At 35.4% G+C, this 20,907-nt stretch overlaps 1 protein-coding gene across 1 annotated transcript in view; it reads left to right on the forward strand.

Moving 5' to 3' along the window:
• Positions 1–200: 200 nt before the first annotated feature.
• The window catches only part of LOC117161082 (uncharacterized), a 93,355-nt gene continuing 72,648 nt past the window's right edge, over positions 201–20,907 (forward strand). The window contains exon 1 of the mRNA XM_033342311.2: positions 201–2,673. Coding sequence (XP_033198202.1) covers positions 2,541–2,673 — 133 coding nt within the window. The 5' untranslated portion in view covers positions 201–2,540. The remainder of the gene's footprint in view (positions 2,674–20,907) is intronic.

Here is a 20,907-nt window from a genome sequence, read left to right on the forward strand (position 1 = left end):
ACACGCGGCGACAAGAGAGAACGGTGAAGGAGCGCGTGCACTGGAATGGGGCAAAAGGGCGAGGTAAGGAACGAGCAGAGAGAGCGAAAGAGCGCGTGCGACCGAGAGGGCACGACGATCTAGAGTGGAGGAGCATGCGCGGGTGGGAGTGGCACCTTATTCGTCGTGCAGCTCCCGCCAAGGCTTTCTGTCAACTACGAACTCTCGGACGGAAAAGATACCCTGTCAACGTGTACGATCGACGCGAAAAGTTCTCTATAATCTAGCAGTTTTACAGTGAAACGTTTCGTTGATAACGTAACACTCGGACAAAATTCGACACCGTGTGCGATTGTGAACGTCGGTTTACACTTCGTTTTGTATTCCGTGCGTGTAAACGTTGGGTAACATCCTTCAGTGAGATTCTGTTTACATTCGAAGTCGTGCCCAAGTATCGACACAACTTGTTCACGAGTGTATATAACGGATAGTGATAGAGGAATATAATTTAATCACGAAATACCTACACCTTATGAGGATTATATGGGTTCATGGAGGACAAGTGATCGGATGCAGCAAGTGTGATTAGAGTGATACAGTGATACTGTTCGATCGTATCGATCGATAGGAAGAGAGATGGTGACAATTAACCATATCGCGAGGCAGTGTCACGTGGTGTGCGGCTAAGTGGCACGTGGCTGTGTCTCGTTTGAATGCGTTTTAGAGTGACACAGGAAGCATCTCTTAGTTTTCTGCAGCAGGTTACCAGAAGTCAACGCGGAAGCCGACTACTGCAGTACCGTAAACACATTGTACAGTAGAGTGTACGTAAATCATTAGACGAAACAATCTCTTTGAAATTGTATTTAATTCCATTGGAACACCTAAATGTTGTTTAATTGGATGATTAACGAACTGAGAGGAATATAGTCGAATGGTATCGTCGGTGAAAAACATGTGTCTTTCAGGAAAATAGTGGATAATTAATTCGGTTACTAATTAGTCGCTGACCAAAGTGACAAATACGGGTGGTTGACGAACTGGTTGGTTCGACGGATTTGCTGATTAAACTCGCCATCGGATGACCTGGTAGTGTTCGGATGAAAGGGCGGGCTAATGAGACCGGGGAGACGCCTCGAAAGCTTCTCGTAAGAACGCGGTAGATACCGGAAGGACGAACGGAAAGTATCGGCAAGATTGGCAATTTCCATCGAGAGTGGATAGAAAAAAGATGTGGGTCACTTGAAGTATATGAGCAACTGCAACCGGTTTCTCTTAGCTATTATCGAGCAACTAAGCGATCCGTGAGCTTCAGCAGTGCGTATGGTCAAGAGTCTGGGATAATAGTGATGTGAGAATTTTGAAAAAATTAAATGAGTTTTATCGTGAGCTTATAAAAAGTGATCAAAGGTGATTTAAACATAGTGTCGACAAAATGATTTGTTAAGAATATTTCAAGTTTGAAATGAATTTCCAATATAAGGATTAAATGTATGTAAATTTCTCAAAGTCGATCTATCGCCTCGATTTATGGTGATCGAACTGATCTAGGTATCTATAAATTCTAATAGATTGGATTATTGGAAACGTTTGAAGCTTGTGCCCCAACGTTACACGAAGAAAATATATATACATCCGTTAAAGAGAAGCTATTTCCTCGATTTACGTTCCAGCATGGAAATATAATTATAAAAGATGATCGACGTGATTTGTGTGTCTATAAATCGGATTATCGGAACTGGATAAATTGGATTCTTGCTGAAACATAAATCTCCTAAAAACCATCTATTTCCCCGACATACGTTCCGCTATAAAAACATAATTATAAAAAGTGACAAAAGCGATTTAAGTATCTATAAATTTCATTAGATTGGATTACTCGATCTAATCGAGTCTGTGATCCAAAGATACACGAAAAAGATACGAATTGTCTTATGAAGGATTTATTTCCTCAATCTACATTATCCAGTTATAATTATAAAGTGTAATTAAAGTGATTCTATCTGTCTATAAATCCATGCATTAAACTAGATTAAAACAAAAGAAAAAGAAAATCTAAATCTCCAAAGAGTGACTTATATTGTTAATTTTTAAGCAAAGGATCAATCCAAAATAGAAGAATTCTGATAATAGCGATATTTCTGATCAAGCTCAAAAATCAATGTTTCAATAATTTGGAATCACGAATAAAGAGCGGAGGAAACGTTCGAGACGGTATTACATCTCGCCACCTCGATCCAAACGATCCGAATGTCCCCGCCCATCGAACGTTTCGACGTTCGGTGTCGACCACGAATTGCTGGAAGAATTCGAAGGAGCCTTTGAAATTCTAGGACGAGATCGGAAAAGAGCAAGAGGATAAAAGGGAGGAGAGGAAGTGTAATCTAGTAAGGTGGAAACTCGCCAAGTGGTAAAGAAGTGCGAGGTGTCCTGGATCGAGGCTATCCAGGTGTCCCAATCGGTTGGATTAACAGTCGCAGGGTGCAAATTACAAGACGCGAGTGGTTCCCTCGAGGGACGACCGGTCTGCGCGGAGACATTTCTCAGATGTCGAGCGAACGATGAAGCACTCGAGGCGAGCGAGTGGCTCGAGTGTCACTTCGATCGCGAGCGATTCGTGTTCCAGGTGCAAGGGGATGTGTCCGACGAAAATGCGGCTCGCGCTACTGCTGCTCTGCTCTCTGTTCGGGACAGGTGAGAAAACGTCTCTACTTCTTTCTAAGAATTCGCTTAACACTTATGGGCAGAAGTTTGTAGAATTAATCGGAGTCGGAACTGGGGCTATAGAGTTAATTCCTGTTTTGGGTGAAATTTGAGCTCGTCGCACATTTTTTCTTATTTTAGAGGTCATTAACAATTTAATATATTATTATTACTAGACTGTGGATTTTTATTCATTTGTGGAAAATTTGAAGGCACAAAAATACACAGAAAATAAAATATAAAATGTGTGAAATATATTATTCCTTACAGTATTTAGTACGTGAAAGAATTAGTACGTGAATAAAAGAATACTACTTAGGTACCGCTCCTTAAATTACGTTTATAAACATATGAATCTGCGTAAATATCTGCAATCTAATTATTACTGTCTAATAATAGAGAAGGAGCGGAAGATCTATCACTTGCAGTGGATATAAATAGCATTGCAATGGTATTATTATGAGACGACAGTATTGAAATAAAGAAAATTAGAATCACGATTGTAGAATTTTTTTCTATTCAGTCTATGATGTAGATTTTTAAATCTATTATAATATCTATAATAGTGACTAATGTGACTAACAGTAGTGTGTGGATAATAGATTGTGGATCAATGAAATCAATTAGGTTATACCGGTATCGAAGTGAAATTTTAATTCTGATATTGACACTAGAACTGAACAAAGCATGAGCAAAATGATCAATTGAAGAGATTTTTGAAACAGATAATATTTTGTAAAATATTTGGATAAAAGCTTGTTTTTCTCATTGTATTGTGTTTTTTCTTGTATATCTTTCATTTTAATTTCACAATAAATTTAATTTCAATTTAATTTGGTTTGGTACAAATTTCATACTTTAGTCATGAACAGTTCGAGTGTTAATTGTAAATTGAAAGATCGATGGAACGCGCGTATAATATTTCATTGTTTTGCTTTAGATATTGTGCTAATGCAGGAAATAGCTAAAGCAGTACACCACTATTCACAAGTCGCAGAACATATACAATACTACGTTTACGATAGAGATAAATGAGAATGCTCTGGTTAGGAAATGAAGTACACACTTGTTAGCCGTGTGTTCGGATAATATTAGGAAACGTAAATTGTGTTTCTATTTTACCGATTATTTTTCGTTTTACGGATCTCCAAGCATTCGTGAATACGTATACACATTATTAACTTGTTTGAATATTTAAAATTACAAAGAATTTCTATACTACAATTCAGTTTATTCAAAATGACTGTCTTTTTTTTTCTCCTGTATATTTTTATATTCGGAATTTTTTTGAGTACTTATGAGAATATTTTCTCAAATGAAAGGAATCAAATCCAATTAAATCATAAATTAAGGCTTGTTTAGAAATAAGTAAATTTTGAGAAAATTTTTAATGTGAGACTGGAATCTGGAAGCAGGTTCTTCATATTTTTCTGCGAACTAGGAAATTTCGCAGCGATTGGGTACAAAATGATGTAGTTTAAATTCTTCCCTGTTTCTTGCTTTCTGTTGAATACAAAAGGCTGATGGGCTGGTAGACAAATTCATCGAGGGCCATAAATTTCCGTTTCTTCTTAACGCTTTAATCTCTGATGCCCGGCAGGGAATTTAATCTTCGCCTAGGATAATTGAAACTTTTTCACGGGTTTTCGCCTGCTGTTTACCGGCTATCTGACCGGATAGCCGAACGGTTGGTAAATTGAATCGCGTTTTTCGTTCAGACTTTGGCTTTGAGACGCTTAATTGCTACGGCGAGATTCAACCAGCTCTGAGAAATATAGCCGGCCGCTGTATTCACCCGCAACGAAACATCCTTGATCCCTTGGCGCTACTCCTGTTGGAGAAATCGTTTATTTTAGGGCGACTGGCAACCGAGGGGCGGAAGTTATTAACGAATGTAGACACGAGGATGATTCACGGGACAAGATTCTTCCATTTGGCCAGCCATCTGTTGGATTCTATAGAACGTAGTTTTGAACGTAGTGTTGGGTCTGAAAATATGCGAAATGGATGATAGTCTAGATGTTTGTGATCTTGAACAGAATTTTTGCGACACAGGTGTTAAGTTGGGAAATATCGAACTGATCAGAACCTTTAGGATGAAGGTGTTAACTTTGTGAAATGTGAAAAATAGCCGACAGCTGAGTGTTCTTGGATTCAGATATTGGGATTTGGGTTGGTATTATATATATATATATAACAATTCGTAAGATAAATAATTTTAATTTTATTATTATAATTTCAATTTTCTCGAAAACAGAGCGTGCAATGAAAAATTACATTTTTTATTTTCCATTTAATTTTGCACGTATAATCGTTCCTCTGCTGTTTGTAATATGATTACGAAGATACCCTGTAAGTGAGTAATTCCAGCTGAACCATGGAAGAAAATCAATATCATTCCATCAGTAACATAAATATTCAGAAAACTCAATTATAAAATGGAATACTGTGCGTACTAGAATAAAAATCAAAAGATTAATAGGAAATAATGAGAAGTAGTTTAATTTAGTCCATGATTCCAAATTTTTATTTTATTTTGTATCAATAATTCTATTATATCTTCGTTCGGAAAGTAGATGGACGAATTGCAACGAAATATTATATTACAATACTGACGAAAAAATAGATTTTTCATTGATATAGTGTATCATAACAGAAATTGACAGTTTTCAGTGTATTAACCACATGTTCATCAATTTCAACGTTTGTCGACATGTAACGTTAGAGCTTAATTAAATATACGTCAAAGTGAAATTTTCAGATCGAAATTGTTACAATTTCTGTCATCTGAATGTTTACTGGGATAACATTGATCATAAGAGCGCATTTGCGTTCAAATTCTAGAATATTTTATAGTGAATTATGTATTGAGATGAATGACACTCTCTGCTTTTTTCACCATGTTTTATACACTCGGCGAATCCGAAATTTATTGTTGTATACGTAAGTGGTTACGAGAATACTTTATATATTTTTATGAATTTCGAGTGTAAAATATACCTTTTGAAAATGACGTTTATCGAGCATACCAATGGCTGCTACACAATGTCTAAACACTGACATTGTTTTGCATACGTATTGGATTCCATAGAAAGCATCTTCTGAGAAGAGATGTTGAGAAGAGCCGATTAGTTTAATATACTTTCAAATATTTCCTAACGTTTGTAATATCTATTCTTTGATATTCTGCGTCGTTACATGGAGAACAAATTATATTTACATTTGAAAAAATTAAATCGACCCATTTCAAATTAAGTTGTCTTTATTAAATTTCAATTTCATACTTATGAAAATGCATGGTTCTGTTTTTAGGATCAATATCCAGATTAAATGATACACGCGAAACGTGAAATTCATAGCAATGTTCTCTTTAATTAAAACGTCGCATTTAAAATATCTAGTAAATTTAATTAAAAATATTATTGTTCCTTTCATCGTTTTATTATCCTAATAATGGCTTATACAGCTATACAGCTTATGCATTTATTGAAAATTGAAAATTATATAGAATGCACGTATGAAAGATATATGAAATATCTAAAGTACAATACCAGTAATATTTGATAATATTTTGTAAAACAATTTTCTATCGAGATTCTATATTTTTAATTATGTTCTCAGAAACATAATTTGCACAAAAATGTGAATACAGTTTAAAAAGTAAAAGAAAAATGGAAAATTTAAACTATTTCAACGTATTAAAAAAAATGTAAGGAAATCCCAAAATAGAATATATTAACTAAGAAGCGCACTGTATTCGTCATCATTTTATCTAATTCGTTGTCATTTTGAAGATGTAAAAACTAAATAACATGCGTGAAACGCAAAATTCGCGCCAAATGCAGCGATTACAACGAACTTTTCTAATTCGAGCTATTCGACGCGAACGTTTTCAGACGCAATCGCCTTCTCTCAACTCGTACAAAAGAGCGAGTTGAAAATCGTGGGCGAAGCTTTAAAAGCATTCCGTGGACTAACCGCGGCACTTGTTAAATAATGAATCCGGTAATCGTCGTTTATAACGTAACGTTTCAGCCGCGCGTTTCTGTAATTTTCATTCACCTCGGACGATAAATATGAACGGAAATATATGTACAAGTGAATCGCGAGATGTTTCGACGAACGACTGGTGATAGCGAAAGAGCGTGGATTGGCAGGGCGACTGAAATCCCGTGTAATAAATATTTCAGCTAACCAAATATTTTAATATATTTCACCTACACAATTCGTTGTTTGACGAAACGAGGCGTACCAGGTGCAACTTCGCTTTTTATCGGGGTGATATTTGTTCCACGCGTTGTAAAACTCAAACGCATGATATTTTGATTGAAATCATAACTGGAAGTACATATAGAAATCCCAAGCGAATCGCGTAAAGTTTGACAGGTAATTACATTTTGAAAAATATCTTCCTTTTCATTAAGATTTTATTCTTGCATCGATCTATTTGGCTCATTAGCAGCCACGTTAATTTACAGAAGACTGCAAATCAAATGAAGAATTCTAACATGTTTCGAGAACTTCAATAGACCTGATTTTGAATTTATAATCAGAATCACTTGTTTAGAATTTTCTTTGATATGGTACAATCTTCCAGTAGACAATAGTAGTAGTACGGTGGAATTTACGATAATGACATCCACTGCAGCTCACATTGATCTTAAATTTTCAGAGGGAAATTCTTTCTAATTTCTTTATGCAAATAATACCTTCAAGTTCATCCTTGAATTTAAATTTAAATCTTTTTTCCAGCTGAATTTTAAGCTTTTATGGTTAAATATTTTTAACCTCGTTGCAAAGAAAGAGCTTTCTGTTTAATCTTGAGTTTTCAAGCTCAAAGGTTTGTTCAAGCTCTCCACGAATATGTGAATAGTCTTCAGTTTGACTTGAAGCTTCCGAGTGTTCCTTTATTTCCTACTTAAATGTGTACTTTAAATATTAAATATATTTGCTTAAGCTTAGACACAAGTGATTTTGAAATAATTGTATTTGTTCCCTCTTATTTATTCATAGCTTTTGCTATTTTTTAAAATTAATTCAACATGACTTTTACATATGGTTGTGTATTTGTCGTCATTTGTCGTCAACACGTTTCGTCATTTGTCACGATGCGTTGTTTACACCTAGTTACCTGTTATTTTTAACAGGAGTACCTGTTTGCTTTGGCCGTTGTTACATCTGAGTGTAACAAATTGCGCAAATTAGCATGATGTGCGTACCATGTTCTGAACTCTCTCATCATTTCCATTTATATTCATGAATTGCATCCTTAGAGTTGAATCTGTGTTCTTTCGTTCGTTGTTATAATATTTCTTACTTACAATTTGTGGACTTAGAAATAATTCGTTAACTACAAAATTTTGCAATCCAATTAAAGAAATTTCATTTCTATTCGTAATTTTGCCAAGTTTAAATATTTCCTACGTTCAGTTTTTCCTAAAGATTGGTATATTTTCGTGAAATAATAATTTTATAGTGTTATCTTACAGGACTTAAATTTCACAATATTTTTACACCATCCAAAAATTTAATATCGATATTTATGTTAAACAGCAACTTTAATATTTCCTTGTATGATTATTTCGCAAGTAAGAGTAGAATATTTTCGTGAAATATGTACTAACTTCAATTAATTTCTTTTGACAGTTAAGATCCTTCAGACATTATATCGTGCATATTTTTCTCTATTTATAAATGATACAAAAAATTACAAACATGTAATAATTTAATAATTCAGATTGAAGTTTAAATTAAGTGTAATTTCTTGCACTTATTCTATATAAGATCCGACCTTTTTTTCGATGTTAGCAAATATTAAAGTGAAATATGTTTCTACGCGCAAATTCTTTACAACTGTAAAGGAATGATGGCAAATGGGAAATCGACTCGTGGCTTCGAAACACCGGAAACGTTGTTATACCGAGTCGCGTAGTGAACAAAGGTTACGTTGCGAATAAATTCGTGAAACACGACGCGGAAAGAAAAGAGGAAGAAAAAATACAAAGGACGAAATGAAGCGAAAGTAGCGTAAGCCGTTGAAATGGAGGAGGGAAATCAATTTATAGAGGAGAATTTAATGTGTCGTCACAAGCAACGTTGGATCATGAAGTTGGCGAACAAGGTTTCGAACTCGTTATTGAACTCATTACTGGCTTAATTAAGGAAGAAAAGTCCAGGTTAATTTTGAGCATATTCCCGTTACGTAAAATTGGAAGGGAAAATTGTACTCGACATATCATTCGTACATCCCGTCTGGTTAAAATCGTATTTCATTAATTTTTCACATCAATATGAATATTTTCCAATTTGAAATGTGACTAAATTATGGAAAATCGTTTGTGAATAGTATAAAAAATGAAATGCTTTATTTTACGTTAGAGGAAAGTATTTCCTTCCTCTTTTAATGTAAACAGCAAGTGTTTTCCCTCATCCGATAAGCTGTGTATATTAATCCCGTGTCTCTTGGACGGAAATTCAAATTTTATTCATGGACTACGTGATATATACAAACTTAGTTGTCAAAATATTCTCCTTTATTCAAGGAAGTCATCTGAAATTACATGAACATCGACAGTCTTCCAAAGCTGATGTAAACGGATAAAATACTTAAATTTAGGGTAATCATCAGAAATAAATAAATTTAGAGGGATTGAATTAACTTATCCGCTTAATATTGTATCTACTATCTAATATTATCCATTTCACTCTTGAAGGTGCAGCTGATCCATGCGAAATACGTTCACATTGAAAATTCCACGCTTCAATGCGAATGAGCACGAGAATTTCGTTGTCTCTGCGAATATTTCGTTCCTTTTGCCTCTACAAATCATTTATAGGTGCGTAACCTTTTCTATTGAGATAAAAATTGTAAAGAATTTTTGTTTCCATCGTTTGAAAGGAATTTCTCGAATGGGGGCAGAATTGGTCGTTTGCGCGATTCCTTGCTATCGGTGAAATGGGAACTGCTTAGCTAGCGTTTCTACAGGAGAAGTTAAATGACGTTGAGTTGAAAGCGTGAGGATTCTGATTTCCTCTTTGAAAATCTTGTTCGAATTTCGTTGGAACATAATTTGAAACATATATACATGTACTGCCACTCATGAGTATTCACACATTTCTAATGACCTGTGATAATAGCAAGCACGTGAATTTTAGCAAAATCTATAAACTGTAATAATTGAATTAATATGAATTAGTAACTAGAAACAACACTCACTACCTTTTTATGGAATTAAAATATTTTATATGGATATTGAACTAATACATTTTACTATTTACGCTGTATATTATTACATATACTTTCAATTTATCCGTAAGTTTTTGTACTTCTGAATGGTAATGTACATGTAAAATTCTAATTTCACAAAATTCTTTATCCGTAACAAATGGCTGACATTCCATGAAAACTATACATATAATGTTTTGTAATGTGAAGAAACATAGAAACATGTATTTCAATCAATCTAAGATTCGAACATTAAATTAATATATACACACTTATCGTTACTTGAATCAAGGCAGATAGTTGTCCATTCGAAATTTAGAAAACAAATACTGACGAATCTGTCTCGCGAGTGCTTAGAAGTGCTCGTCATTAGTCACCTTGAATGCAAATCTGCTGAATGTAAATCAGGCAATATATCAAGTAGATAGGTGACCAGATTGATTTATTGGTCCTCTGTTATTGAGCTCCCTAAGGAGAGGAAGTAATAACGCCTTCTAGAGATATCATAGCTTCGACAACGTATATCGATCGTAACTTGTGCTTGAGGATCTTATGATCGCTATAAATGCTTTTGTCGTTCATGATTCTTCCATGCTAGAAGATCTTTGACAATTAAATGCTGGATTGTAGACTGATTTTAATGATCATATTTGATATGATGTTAATAAAATTTGATAATACAACAACAATCTGATCACGTGTATATCTATTTGATAAAACAATTTAAACAGCTCGATAATATTTATTGTTATAACATTAATTAAACCCTTGGTTCTATTTACAAAACCTCAGCATTATCGTCTGAACTGATTTGTTACCATCAGATGTATTCAAACAATTTTCCTTACACATAATTTTCAAATAAAATTAATCTTTCATTCCAAACGAGTCATAGTAGTAACTAACCAAACATAGCTAACTATCAGTCTTAAAAGAACAGAAGAAAGAACTGACTTTGAAAATTCTAATTTATTTACTCTACATATTATACGTATGGTATATAACCCCATAACACATAAATTTTCCCTATACGAGTATGTGCTCTTCAAACAGAATTAATTGCCCATCCTCAACTAGTAACAGAAGTAACTAATCAAACGTGACTAACTAACAACCTTAAAAAAACCTTAAGGTGGAAACGTAACTGGCTTTGAGGATTCCAGGTGTTTTATCTACTTCATCCATCACATGTATGCTATGTAATTCCTACATATCAATTTTCTTTGTGTAAGATCTTCAAACAGAACCAATCTCCCACCCTCCATGCAGCAACAAATAATAATCCAAACAGGTCGAAATACCCACCTCAATACCGTGAGAAACGAACGACGTAGTCTTTGTAGACTCCGTTCTATTTACCCTATTCATATAATACATATACGATGTATAATTCGAAAACGACGGCGTACGGAAACGATCTTGCTCCTGTGATCGGGAAATCGATGGCTCCTTAGGAGAGCAGTAGCGACTGGAATAAATCAGACTGCATCTGGTCGTAAACAGCCGCAGCGAAAGGAAGGATGGAACCGCGAAACGTTTTCATCGGTAGTGTGCCAGAGAGTGGCGCGGCGAAGGGCGGAAAGGGGTGACGGCATGATGGAGGTTGTGCAGAAAGGGAAGAACCGGCTGAGAAGCGGAAAAGAAGCTGCCTGCACACACAGAATGCTTCGGTGTGCACGCGAAGAAGGCCGGAGATTATGCAAACGGCAGCCAATTCGATTGAAGTGCACCGCAAATAACTGCAGTTTTAACCCATTCGACTAAATGCGTTCATGGTCCGCATAAGGGTTGCCACCCATTAGAATATCCAGCGAGGGAATCAGCGTAGTCCCGAGGTCACGCGACTGAAGCGCAGCAGCTTGGTGTCGGCTCTTTCATTAAGTTTGCATTATCAGACCAACCCAATGATTTACGGATTACGAGCTTCTTTGAACATTGTCACCAGTAAGCTTTAATTCGTGCGTGATCTCCAGGGTGCTGGATCGAACCGTCAATGTTTGGTATGCTTTTCAGTCTGCTTTCTGGTTTTCGAATCTTTAGTTTAAGGAGTGATAGTGGGAATTGTTCCTAAATAAGTAATTGTGTGTGAGTGAGATGAATGTGGGTCACTGGAAATATTAAATATTAAGGATAGTAGAAGTATTTTAAGTATTTAATGCGACAGATCGAATATACGGAGACTTCAAGGGGCATCATTTCTGTTTTTAGTTTTAGAGATGATGTTACAAATAGCTGATAAATAATGTCTGAGTAAGGTAAACGTAGATTATCGGAAATGTTAAGCATACCGGGTATTTGAAGTTTTCCACGTCAATTCTCTCATCTCATGCTGAAACGTTCGGCTCCCACAAAAACTGTAACCAACTAATTTCATCTTATCTGAAACAGAAAGTCTCGATCATGAGTAATCGTGCTCGTAACGAGTACGAGATAATTTTTCATGTCCGGATGCACCGCAAGAAAAATTGCAGCGGATTCTCTCCGAAATCGATCAGAGTAAGCTGACCGATGGATTCACGACGGAACGCGATCAATCACTTCGTAGTGATCCGCCTGCGAGGTAAATGAGCTTCCCACTCTTTCCCATGATCAAGCAAGAAAATAAAGACCGAAGGACAAGCATGGAATCGTTCGACCTCTGACTAACGAACCTCCGATAAAATTGATTAAGATACGTTTGACTGTAGATTCGATCGGCAATTTTGTCAAGACTTATGTGATTACTTCCAATGCAATGCTGCACTTACTTTGATCTTGGTTTCTAGTAAAATTCATATAGTGTGAAATTATTACTAGACTGTGGATTTTTTATGCATTTATAGGGAATCTGAAGGTTCAACAACGCACAGAATGTATGTAATTTGCAAAAATACATAGAATGTCCAAAATACAGTACTTTCTGCAATATTTAGTAGATAAAACAATTTTCTACCTAGGTTACACTTCTTTAAGTATATTTATTAACATATGTCGCTATTACATTAATCAGAGGTGATAAGAAATTAGGATGTATGAGTATTTTGATACTTATACAAAATATAATTAACCTAAGTATAATGAAAACACAATGAAAGAACAAAATCGAGTTGACATCATTTTATTTGCAATTATTTTCTATGAAATGTATGTTTTTGCTTAATATTCTTTCATGCTATCTTCTTTTCGAACATTATTATTTTATAATCTTATAAAGTATGAAGAAATTAAAGTACCTACCCGTAGCATTACGGTAGATACGTATACAAATTTCCTTTATATGGAATCCTATCTATTCAGCCCTCTTTCCGCCCCCTAGAAATACAACTAGAAAAAACACACAGATAGTAGTGCTCTCTACTCGTCGTTAAAGCACGTTTCGTTTCAAACATATCGCTTTTCTCTATGTTTTATTTCGAGATATTTTTTACTTATTCGTGAACGTCTAAAGCGGAAATGTAGAAAATACAGACCGTTTGTAGCGGTAATTCAGCGAAACAGAAGGCGTCCGAAAGATCGCGCGAAAACGTTGAAATGACATCGTTTCGTGCGTATTCATATCGAAATTACGTTTCCAGTCGTCTCGCGATCTGAATAGCACTGCCGCCAGTAGGGATATAAACAAATATCATTCGGGGAAAGTTGGTGAAAGAGAGCAATATACAGACCGCAATATTTCGACCTTATATTGTGGACAATTTTCTGGCTTTTATCGTTTTCGTAAGCACCATGGTTGGTTCACTCGACTCTAATCCCGCCTCTTTCTCTCATTTCCTACCTTTCATTGACGCTTTCGAAAAGTTGTTCAGAGCTGGATGATAAGCCTCTCTTTAACATCCATCTAACTTTCATTTTATCCTTTAGACTGATTACATATTCCTTTTAAAGGCTAAAATCTTCTTTTCGAATACCATTCGACGATATTTTTCAACTGGAAGTTGTTAACGAAATCAAAACTTGACCGATTTTGTTTTTTTCTTTTTATATATTGAAGGATTATATAATGTGATAAAAATAAATTAATATACGTAGTAATGTCAAATTAAATAACGTTAGATAATAAATTGCAAACACAAAAGATATGAAATCAGACATTTTGATCGATTTAATAGATCGAACGTTAGAAACAATTGGAATTTATTGAAAAAGAAAATTGAAGATATTAAAACGTACATTTACTTCTAAATATATTAAACGAAAGTTTTTTTTCACAAAAATAAGACGAAATTTGATAAAGGTCGTTTTTATCTTTCAAATTTTGCTCAAGATATTTGTCCTCCTTTTTAAAATTTGACAATTCAATGTCATATAAATTCAGTTGATCTGTGGGATACGAGCTACATCGTTTTTCTTCAGGGGGAAAGCTATACGTAAGCTAAGAGATGTTTTATTAAAAGGTGTCAGTTCAAGTGAAAAGTTCTCTTTGCAGAGTTTAATAAAAACACGTAGCGAGTGCCAAGTTGTCGTCGAATAATCCGTGGACTTCTTATGAATTTCTCAGTTTGCTTGGAGAGAAGTTCAAAGTGCACCGTTGTTCAAAGACGCTTCGAGTCGAACTGTTCTGTCTCTGATTCTCCAAATTCTCTTCCGATGTCTGGATACGACAGAAAGTCCTCGAGGATCGTAGATCTACTAAGAATGTCGCATTGAATAACCTTTTGTCACTGTGAGGAGCTTTTTTCTTTTTCTCTTCTTCGAATCTACCATAATCTGCCATACGATGATCAAGATTACTAATGATTCTATTAGTATAAAAAAGAAATTTCTTTAATTCACCGACTGTAAAGTATAGATTTGTCCATTTTTCTTTATCCTAAAAAAAAAACTCTTCGATATCGTGGTACTTTCAACTTTCTTATCGGCTAATTATATATTTTACATTTTTTGCTCTTTGAGTATCATTATCAGAGCAAAAATTGATCCTTTCCCTCGTCAAAAAGGCTTTCAATTGTACTACATTGTTAGTTTTCTTATCAGGTGGCAAAGTAGTATTACCACCATCAAGTGCTCATGAAAGAAAGTCTCCCTTTTTTCTCTTCTGTTGAATGTTCCTTTTCGAAACAATGTGAAAGATTGCTAATGAACGATAGAACTTTTTCTCTAGAGTACAAATTGATTCTTTTCTCTAGCCTACAAATTCCTCCTTGCAAAAAAGGGAGCTTTTAATTTCACAGTATTTTTAACTTTTTTTTACTAGGCAGCATTGTGGTATTTTCACAATCAATTGGTTATAAAAGAAACCTTTCATCCATTGTTTTGTTACAATAGAAGATTATCGATGCTTCTACAGAACTCTAAAAGTTCCCTTATTAAGCAGCACAAATATTTTCTTTATCCCTCGAGCTTCTTTAGCAAAGCGCATCATCATCCTGTTTTCCTTAAATAACCGATATTTATATTGCATAACGTTTTTCATATTATCCGAAATCTTCTCACCACAAACTTTCCGTGCAACTTTTTCACCAAAGTACAACTTCACTTTTCTTCTATCAGTCTGCAAATAAATAATATCTAAATTCTATGACATTTCTCATATTTTCATAAAAATTTCCCTTTTCCTTTATCCTTGAATCCTCTTGAAACAAATCTTTCCGGATCTTCTCTTCGCTTCAAGGAAATAATGTCTTACTATAAATCGATCCCCGCTTCACGGAAAAAAAGTTTATCCCATTCTCTCTAAAAAAAAAAAAAAAAAAAAAAAAACGGGAATATATTTCAGTTTCATGCCACATTCGAATTTTTCTTATCACGAAATTACTCTCTACGCCTCTCAAACATTTTGCCGATTTCACCCTTCATCCCCTCCGCTGAAACCTTCACTTCTGTTACATCCATCGTCCGTATGTATTTAAAACTTCCGTCCTCGTAGAATTAACTTGCAGTCCCAGTGGAAATCCATCCTAGAGGCCGGCTCTCGATCAGATACCTTCTAAACGCTACGCATTTCAATCGTACGCAACAAGCAAAAATCAACTAGGGAAAAAGACAGAAAAGAGTAAAAGGAAGCATCGAGGGATTACGCGCAGTGTATTAATCACGATGTAGAGAGGGTCAATATCGGGCGTCCTTTTATCGAGGATACTCTGGCGTTCGTAACGAGCGGATTCTCGACGAAGACGACTCGTCTCAGCCATTAAACGTAGCAGAGGAACTGGAATTGGCCCGCGTCCTCCGGATTACGGTTGAAGACGAGCGAGGAAACGCGTTTCCCGAACGTAAACGCCACTCGACCGCCTTATTGGCCGTGTTACCGAACCTCTTGGTTCACGTAAAGCGAACGTTATCTCGCGACGAATTTCGTACTTCTATCTACTCGACGAGTATCGAAAGCACCGATTATCGTCTGGTAGATTGCGCGCGCAAGAGGAAGTGTTTATACGGTACCAGTTCGTCCTCGAGATTTAACGGCCGAAAGATTATGCTGCGAAGGGGGCTGAGTTTAAGGATGAAATAGCAGAGGAATCGTCGAAATAGCTTTCTAGATACGAATGATATATTTAAGCTCGCTTCTGTATAGTACGATATTATAGTTGATTCTGTGTTTGAGTAGTGGGCAGAATGTTTGAATTTATCTTTCAGGGGAAGGTGCTGGTTTCTAGCCTGAGTGGAAGTGGAACGGTTGAATTTAGTTTCGGTGGAAGTAAGTGAGATGCTAGGGGATTTAGTTTTACTTGAGAAAATTAGCTAGATACGTTGTTCGTTGCTTGTATTTTAAATTGGAGGTTGTTTGGTGAAATTTCGTCCTTTGGGAGGTCAACTCCGGAAGTTTGTAAATGCTTCCCTCCGAGTTGCGGATAGCAGTTTGTAAAATATAATTTAAAACATAAAATGTATGTATCGCTCTCTTAAACGGGAAACTGTTTGAGGTACTTCCGTCTTTCGAGGGATGGATTCTGAAAGTTCGAGATGTTTAACTAAAATGTAATAGCCTTATAAAGAATTATACCAAATAAATTTGTATCTTTCTGACTGTGCTAGAAACTGTGTTTCCAATTTACAGTATCTCGAAACTTCATACAATTTCATTTTCCATTTTTGCATCTGTCGAAAAGAAAGGAAACAAAAAGACGCATACTCTTTAACATACTGAAATATGTGTTGCTCTTTGAAGTCAATCAGTCTGTTGACACCTACACTAGCAATTTCCAGGAATCGTGTAATTTTCGGCCCATTACATCTCCGCGAGCCGCTTTTATTCCATTAAATGAATAAAAAAATCCATTTGACGTTGAAAATGGACGTACACGCCTGCAAATCGCTTTTCCGCTACATTGTACGATTCTCGTGAAATAGAAATGAAATTCCTCTCAGATTATGTTAATGACACGCAGTAGAACGTTTGATCCAATTAAAGTAAGTTTCAAAACGGTGGAATCGGTGTTTTCCTTTTTAATTCGAAAACAAATAATGAAAGCTTCTGCGGAATTTTCATCTTAATAGCACATTTTTCGAATTCTGAAGAGATGAAAGAGTGTCGCGAGTCTTACAGTACCGCAAAGAATGATTTACGACGAGCGTGGAACCTTTAACGAAACGTTGACGTGAGTTGAAGGATGTTACTACGAAGACTCCGGTTGTGACGCCATGAAATTTCAAAACAGACGACGCTACGCTTCTGTATCTTCTGCTTTATGTACGACTCTGCTTCTTCTGCGAAACTCTTGTAAAAATACACGTCGCGCAGCTACGCTTCAGAGGCGAATAAGAGTAAATTTTTGCGCTCGCGGCATATAGTGAAAATAGAGGGCCTCCTCGTGAATTCTACAATTCGAGGAATAGTGACATTCTTGTTTCGTGCAATGTTTGCTTTAATTCAGCAGAGAGCCCGGCAAATTTTCAGTAACTATTCTTCGAGGTTTTTCAAGTTGCCCTCGTTTCGTTCTACTCATCTCTTCCTCTTTTGACTTTAAATAAGGTTTTCTTTGTGACTTTTTGCTGCTGCAATTCCTATGAGATGTTCATGTAGAAAGTATAGATCTGTGAAGTGGATCAAAAGTAATTTCATTTTGAATTAGTTACAGGAAGACCAAGATCCTTTATCTTTACGATTCTTTTTTGAAGCTTTTTTGTAGTTCGTGACCTCGGAAGATTAATTATTATTATGTCTTTGCGTGCTCGGTGAAGCTTATCGTTGTTTTACAATTATCCTCGAGAATATTAAACAGTCTTTACTATTAACGACGGTTCTTTATTCTTCCTTTAGTGAGTTACAGCACTTTTCTCATATCATATCGTCCTCCCTTTCTCTTATTCCAAATATTTACCGCATACTTCTTTTTCATAATAGCGAGTCAACAAATCTTCCGATCACTTTTTTTCGTTTCATCTAAATATAAACTGTCTTTACTATAATAACCTCCGCGAAGACTCACCTTCCATTGCATCAACCTTATAAATAGGTCAGCATGATTCCCTTTTCGCTTCAAATCCCACTAAAGCAGATTAACCTCTCCGATTATCAAACATCTTGCTCTATTTCTAGCCGCGAGTCTTCCATGTTCGTAACGACTGCGAATTGTATCGACAACGAGGACGTTTGACGCGCTCAGCCACCGCTAACGGACTTTATAAATCAGTTAGCAACGCCTAATACAACCTTGCTCGTACGAGAATCTCGAAAGTTTCGAACCTGTCTCTGTCAGTTAGTCGTCGGGTGTCTTCAGCGCAGCGATTAAAGTTATCTGTCCGCCGCAGCTCGGCGGCTGTAATCGCTCGTACAAATAAGCGAAATAGTTTATATCGCGTTCCCACCGGGAGAAAAACGAATTCCCTTACGCTTGGTTAATGGATTAACGCAGGAATTATTCTTTCTGTCCACCATCGTCTCATAGTCGTAGTCGTGGTACGTAAAACGAATGCAAGGAATGCCAACAGAGGGGTGGATAGGAGCTGACACTATAAACTGTCACGGTTTATGAGCGGTAAAAAATTGCGAGGCGAATTTGAATGTACGCCAGGTTGGACCAGCTTTAATTACACGGAACGCGGCGGGAGACCAAGGATTAACGCGATGAACTAGGTTAGGTGTTTTCTTGGGACGCTAATGTTACATTAACTTCCGGGCATATTGAAGAATAAAGACGTTACGGATATGGCTGTTTTCGATTGGAATCGGTAGACAGGAAGTCTTACGTAGCTAGAACAAGCTATAGCTTTGAAACTGTAAGAGATAGAAAAATATTTAGCTTTAAAATATCATGAAATTCTTTGAAAAAAAGTAACGAATTGATACGAATAAGTACTTGTATAATAAATATAGTATACGTACAGAAGAGATGGCTGTTATATGGTCAGATTCCGAATAATGATTGGTATAAAAGTTACTAATACTCACAGGTAAATACCAATATTAAAGTTTCCTTTTACCGTTCTTATAAATATTTTTCTTCGAATTTGAGGTTTTAATTTTTGAATTTGCAATATGTATCGAGTTCCGTACATATTGAGCGTAAATTTGCATTCGTAAATTTATATCTAAAGTTAGAAGCAAAACATTAATATGGAATTTTTGTTACATAGTAATTATTTGTTAGCTGTGATATATATATTTAATGAAAATTTGATTATCTCTTCGGCAGAGATTCCTTGATGAAGTAGATTCCTTTCATGCGTGTAATTTTATTATTTAAACGTAAAAGTGTGTATATGTCTGTGTATGTTAAGAAATAGAGGATGGATTTGCAACAAACATCTACACGTTAATTATTACCATTTGATGCGTTCCGTTGAAATAATAAAACATATGTTTCGACGGAAAATTATGTATTCCTGTTATTTTTTAAATTAAATAAATGTTCGCGAATAAATATTTATTTATTTACGAAAGCCAGAAAGTGTTTTTCAGCTTGTTGCACTACTTTTAATTTGTTGATTCTTTCTAACATTACTTTTCCAGGTCAACATTTTAGGTGGCAAAATTTAGCGAATAGATTTTCCCTGTTTGTGATTTTTTTATTGGAATATCACTTACACCAGATGGTGTAACTTGAACTTTTGTAACTCTAAGCTTTATTGGAGTATCGCTTATACACCAGGTGGTGTAGCTTTAAGTTTAGCTGATAGGAATTTGGAAGGACGTTTATAACAAATTAGGCAAGTAAGGAGACTAAGCAGTGTGCAAGTCAGGGGTGGAAGAACGACGATGATGTATCTATGTCAGGATAATAAAGTGGAATGATTGAGAACGGAGTCAGTTGATAGAGAAACTGAAAGACTACTAGACGGTAAACGAATTTTTAATTGTGAAATTTCAAACAATCAAACAGTATAAAGCAAAATTATAAAAGAAGCGTAGCACTTGGGATTCATATATTTTTCTAAAATAATAAACTTAAAGTTGTGGGCTTGCAAATTGTAAAAAGTTAATCAATAAAACTTCCTTCATGGTTAAGTATGACAAATACGATTAATAATATTAACAACAATACTGCAATTAAGAATTTACAATTACAATCTCATATAAATAACAGAACTTGCGAACTAATAATTAGATAAAGTTTCGATTTAACGACAAAGACTCTTCCTGCGCACCCAAGTTTGCATATCTATTTTACCAAACGACCTCCAAAGGCAGCTATGGTTCAAAATATCTGTGACAACATCCGGTAACCTTCAAACAATCGATATCGCGAGTAACATCTCTAATTAAGAATTTAAAATTAATAAAGGTAGGGAATTTCTGGTTTAACAATTATTAAAGCTTTGATTCAACAGGAAAGAATCTTTTTCTTCCCATTTTTACTAAACAATCCTACTAAATTGCCACAGTTTGCGATATCCTGTGATTACAAAATTAAAAACTACAATTAGTAGCGAGAAACGAAGTTTGAACTTAATACTTGCGAAGCTTTCTCCATATTCGAATATTAGTTAAACGTTTCCTACGAACAAATATGAATTAGAAGCGTGCAGCTCTTCTTTCGAGTGGATTCAGAAGTGAGATTTTTTAACTAGACATTTTTGAATATTTTTGTCGACTCTTCAGCGTGTAACAAAATCATTAATTTCACCTAATAATCCTACAA

Source organism: Bombus vancouverensis, chromosome 13, assembly GCF_051014615.1.
Source record: "Bombus vancouverensis nearcticus chromosome 13, iyBomVanc1_principal, whole genome shotgun sequence".
Lineage (NCBI taxonomy): Eukaryota > Metazoa > Arthropoda > Insecta > Hymenoptera > Apidae > Bombus > Bombus vancouverensis.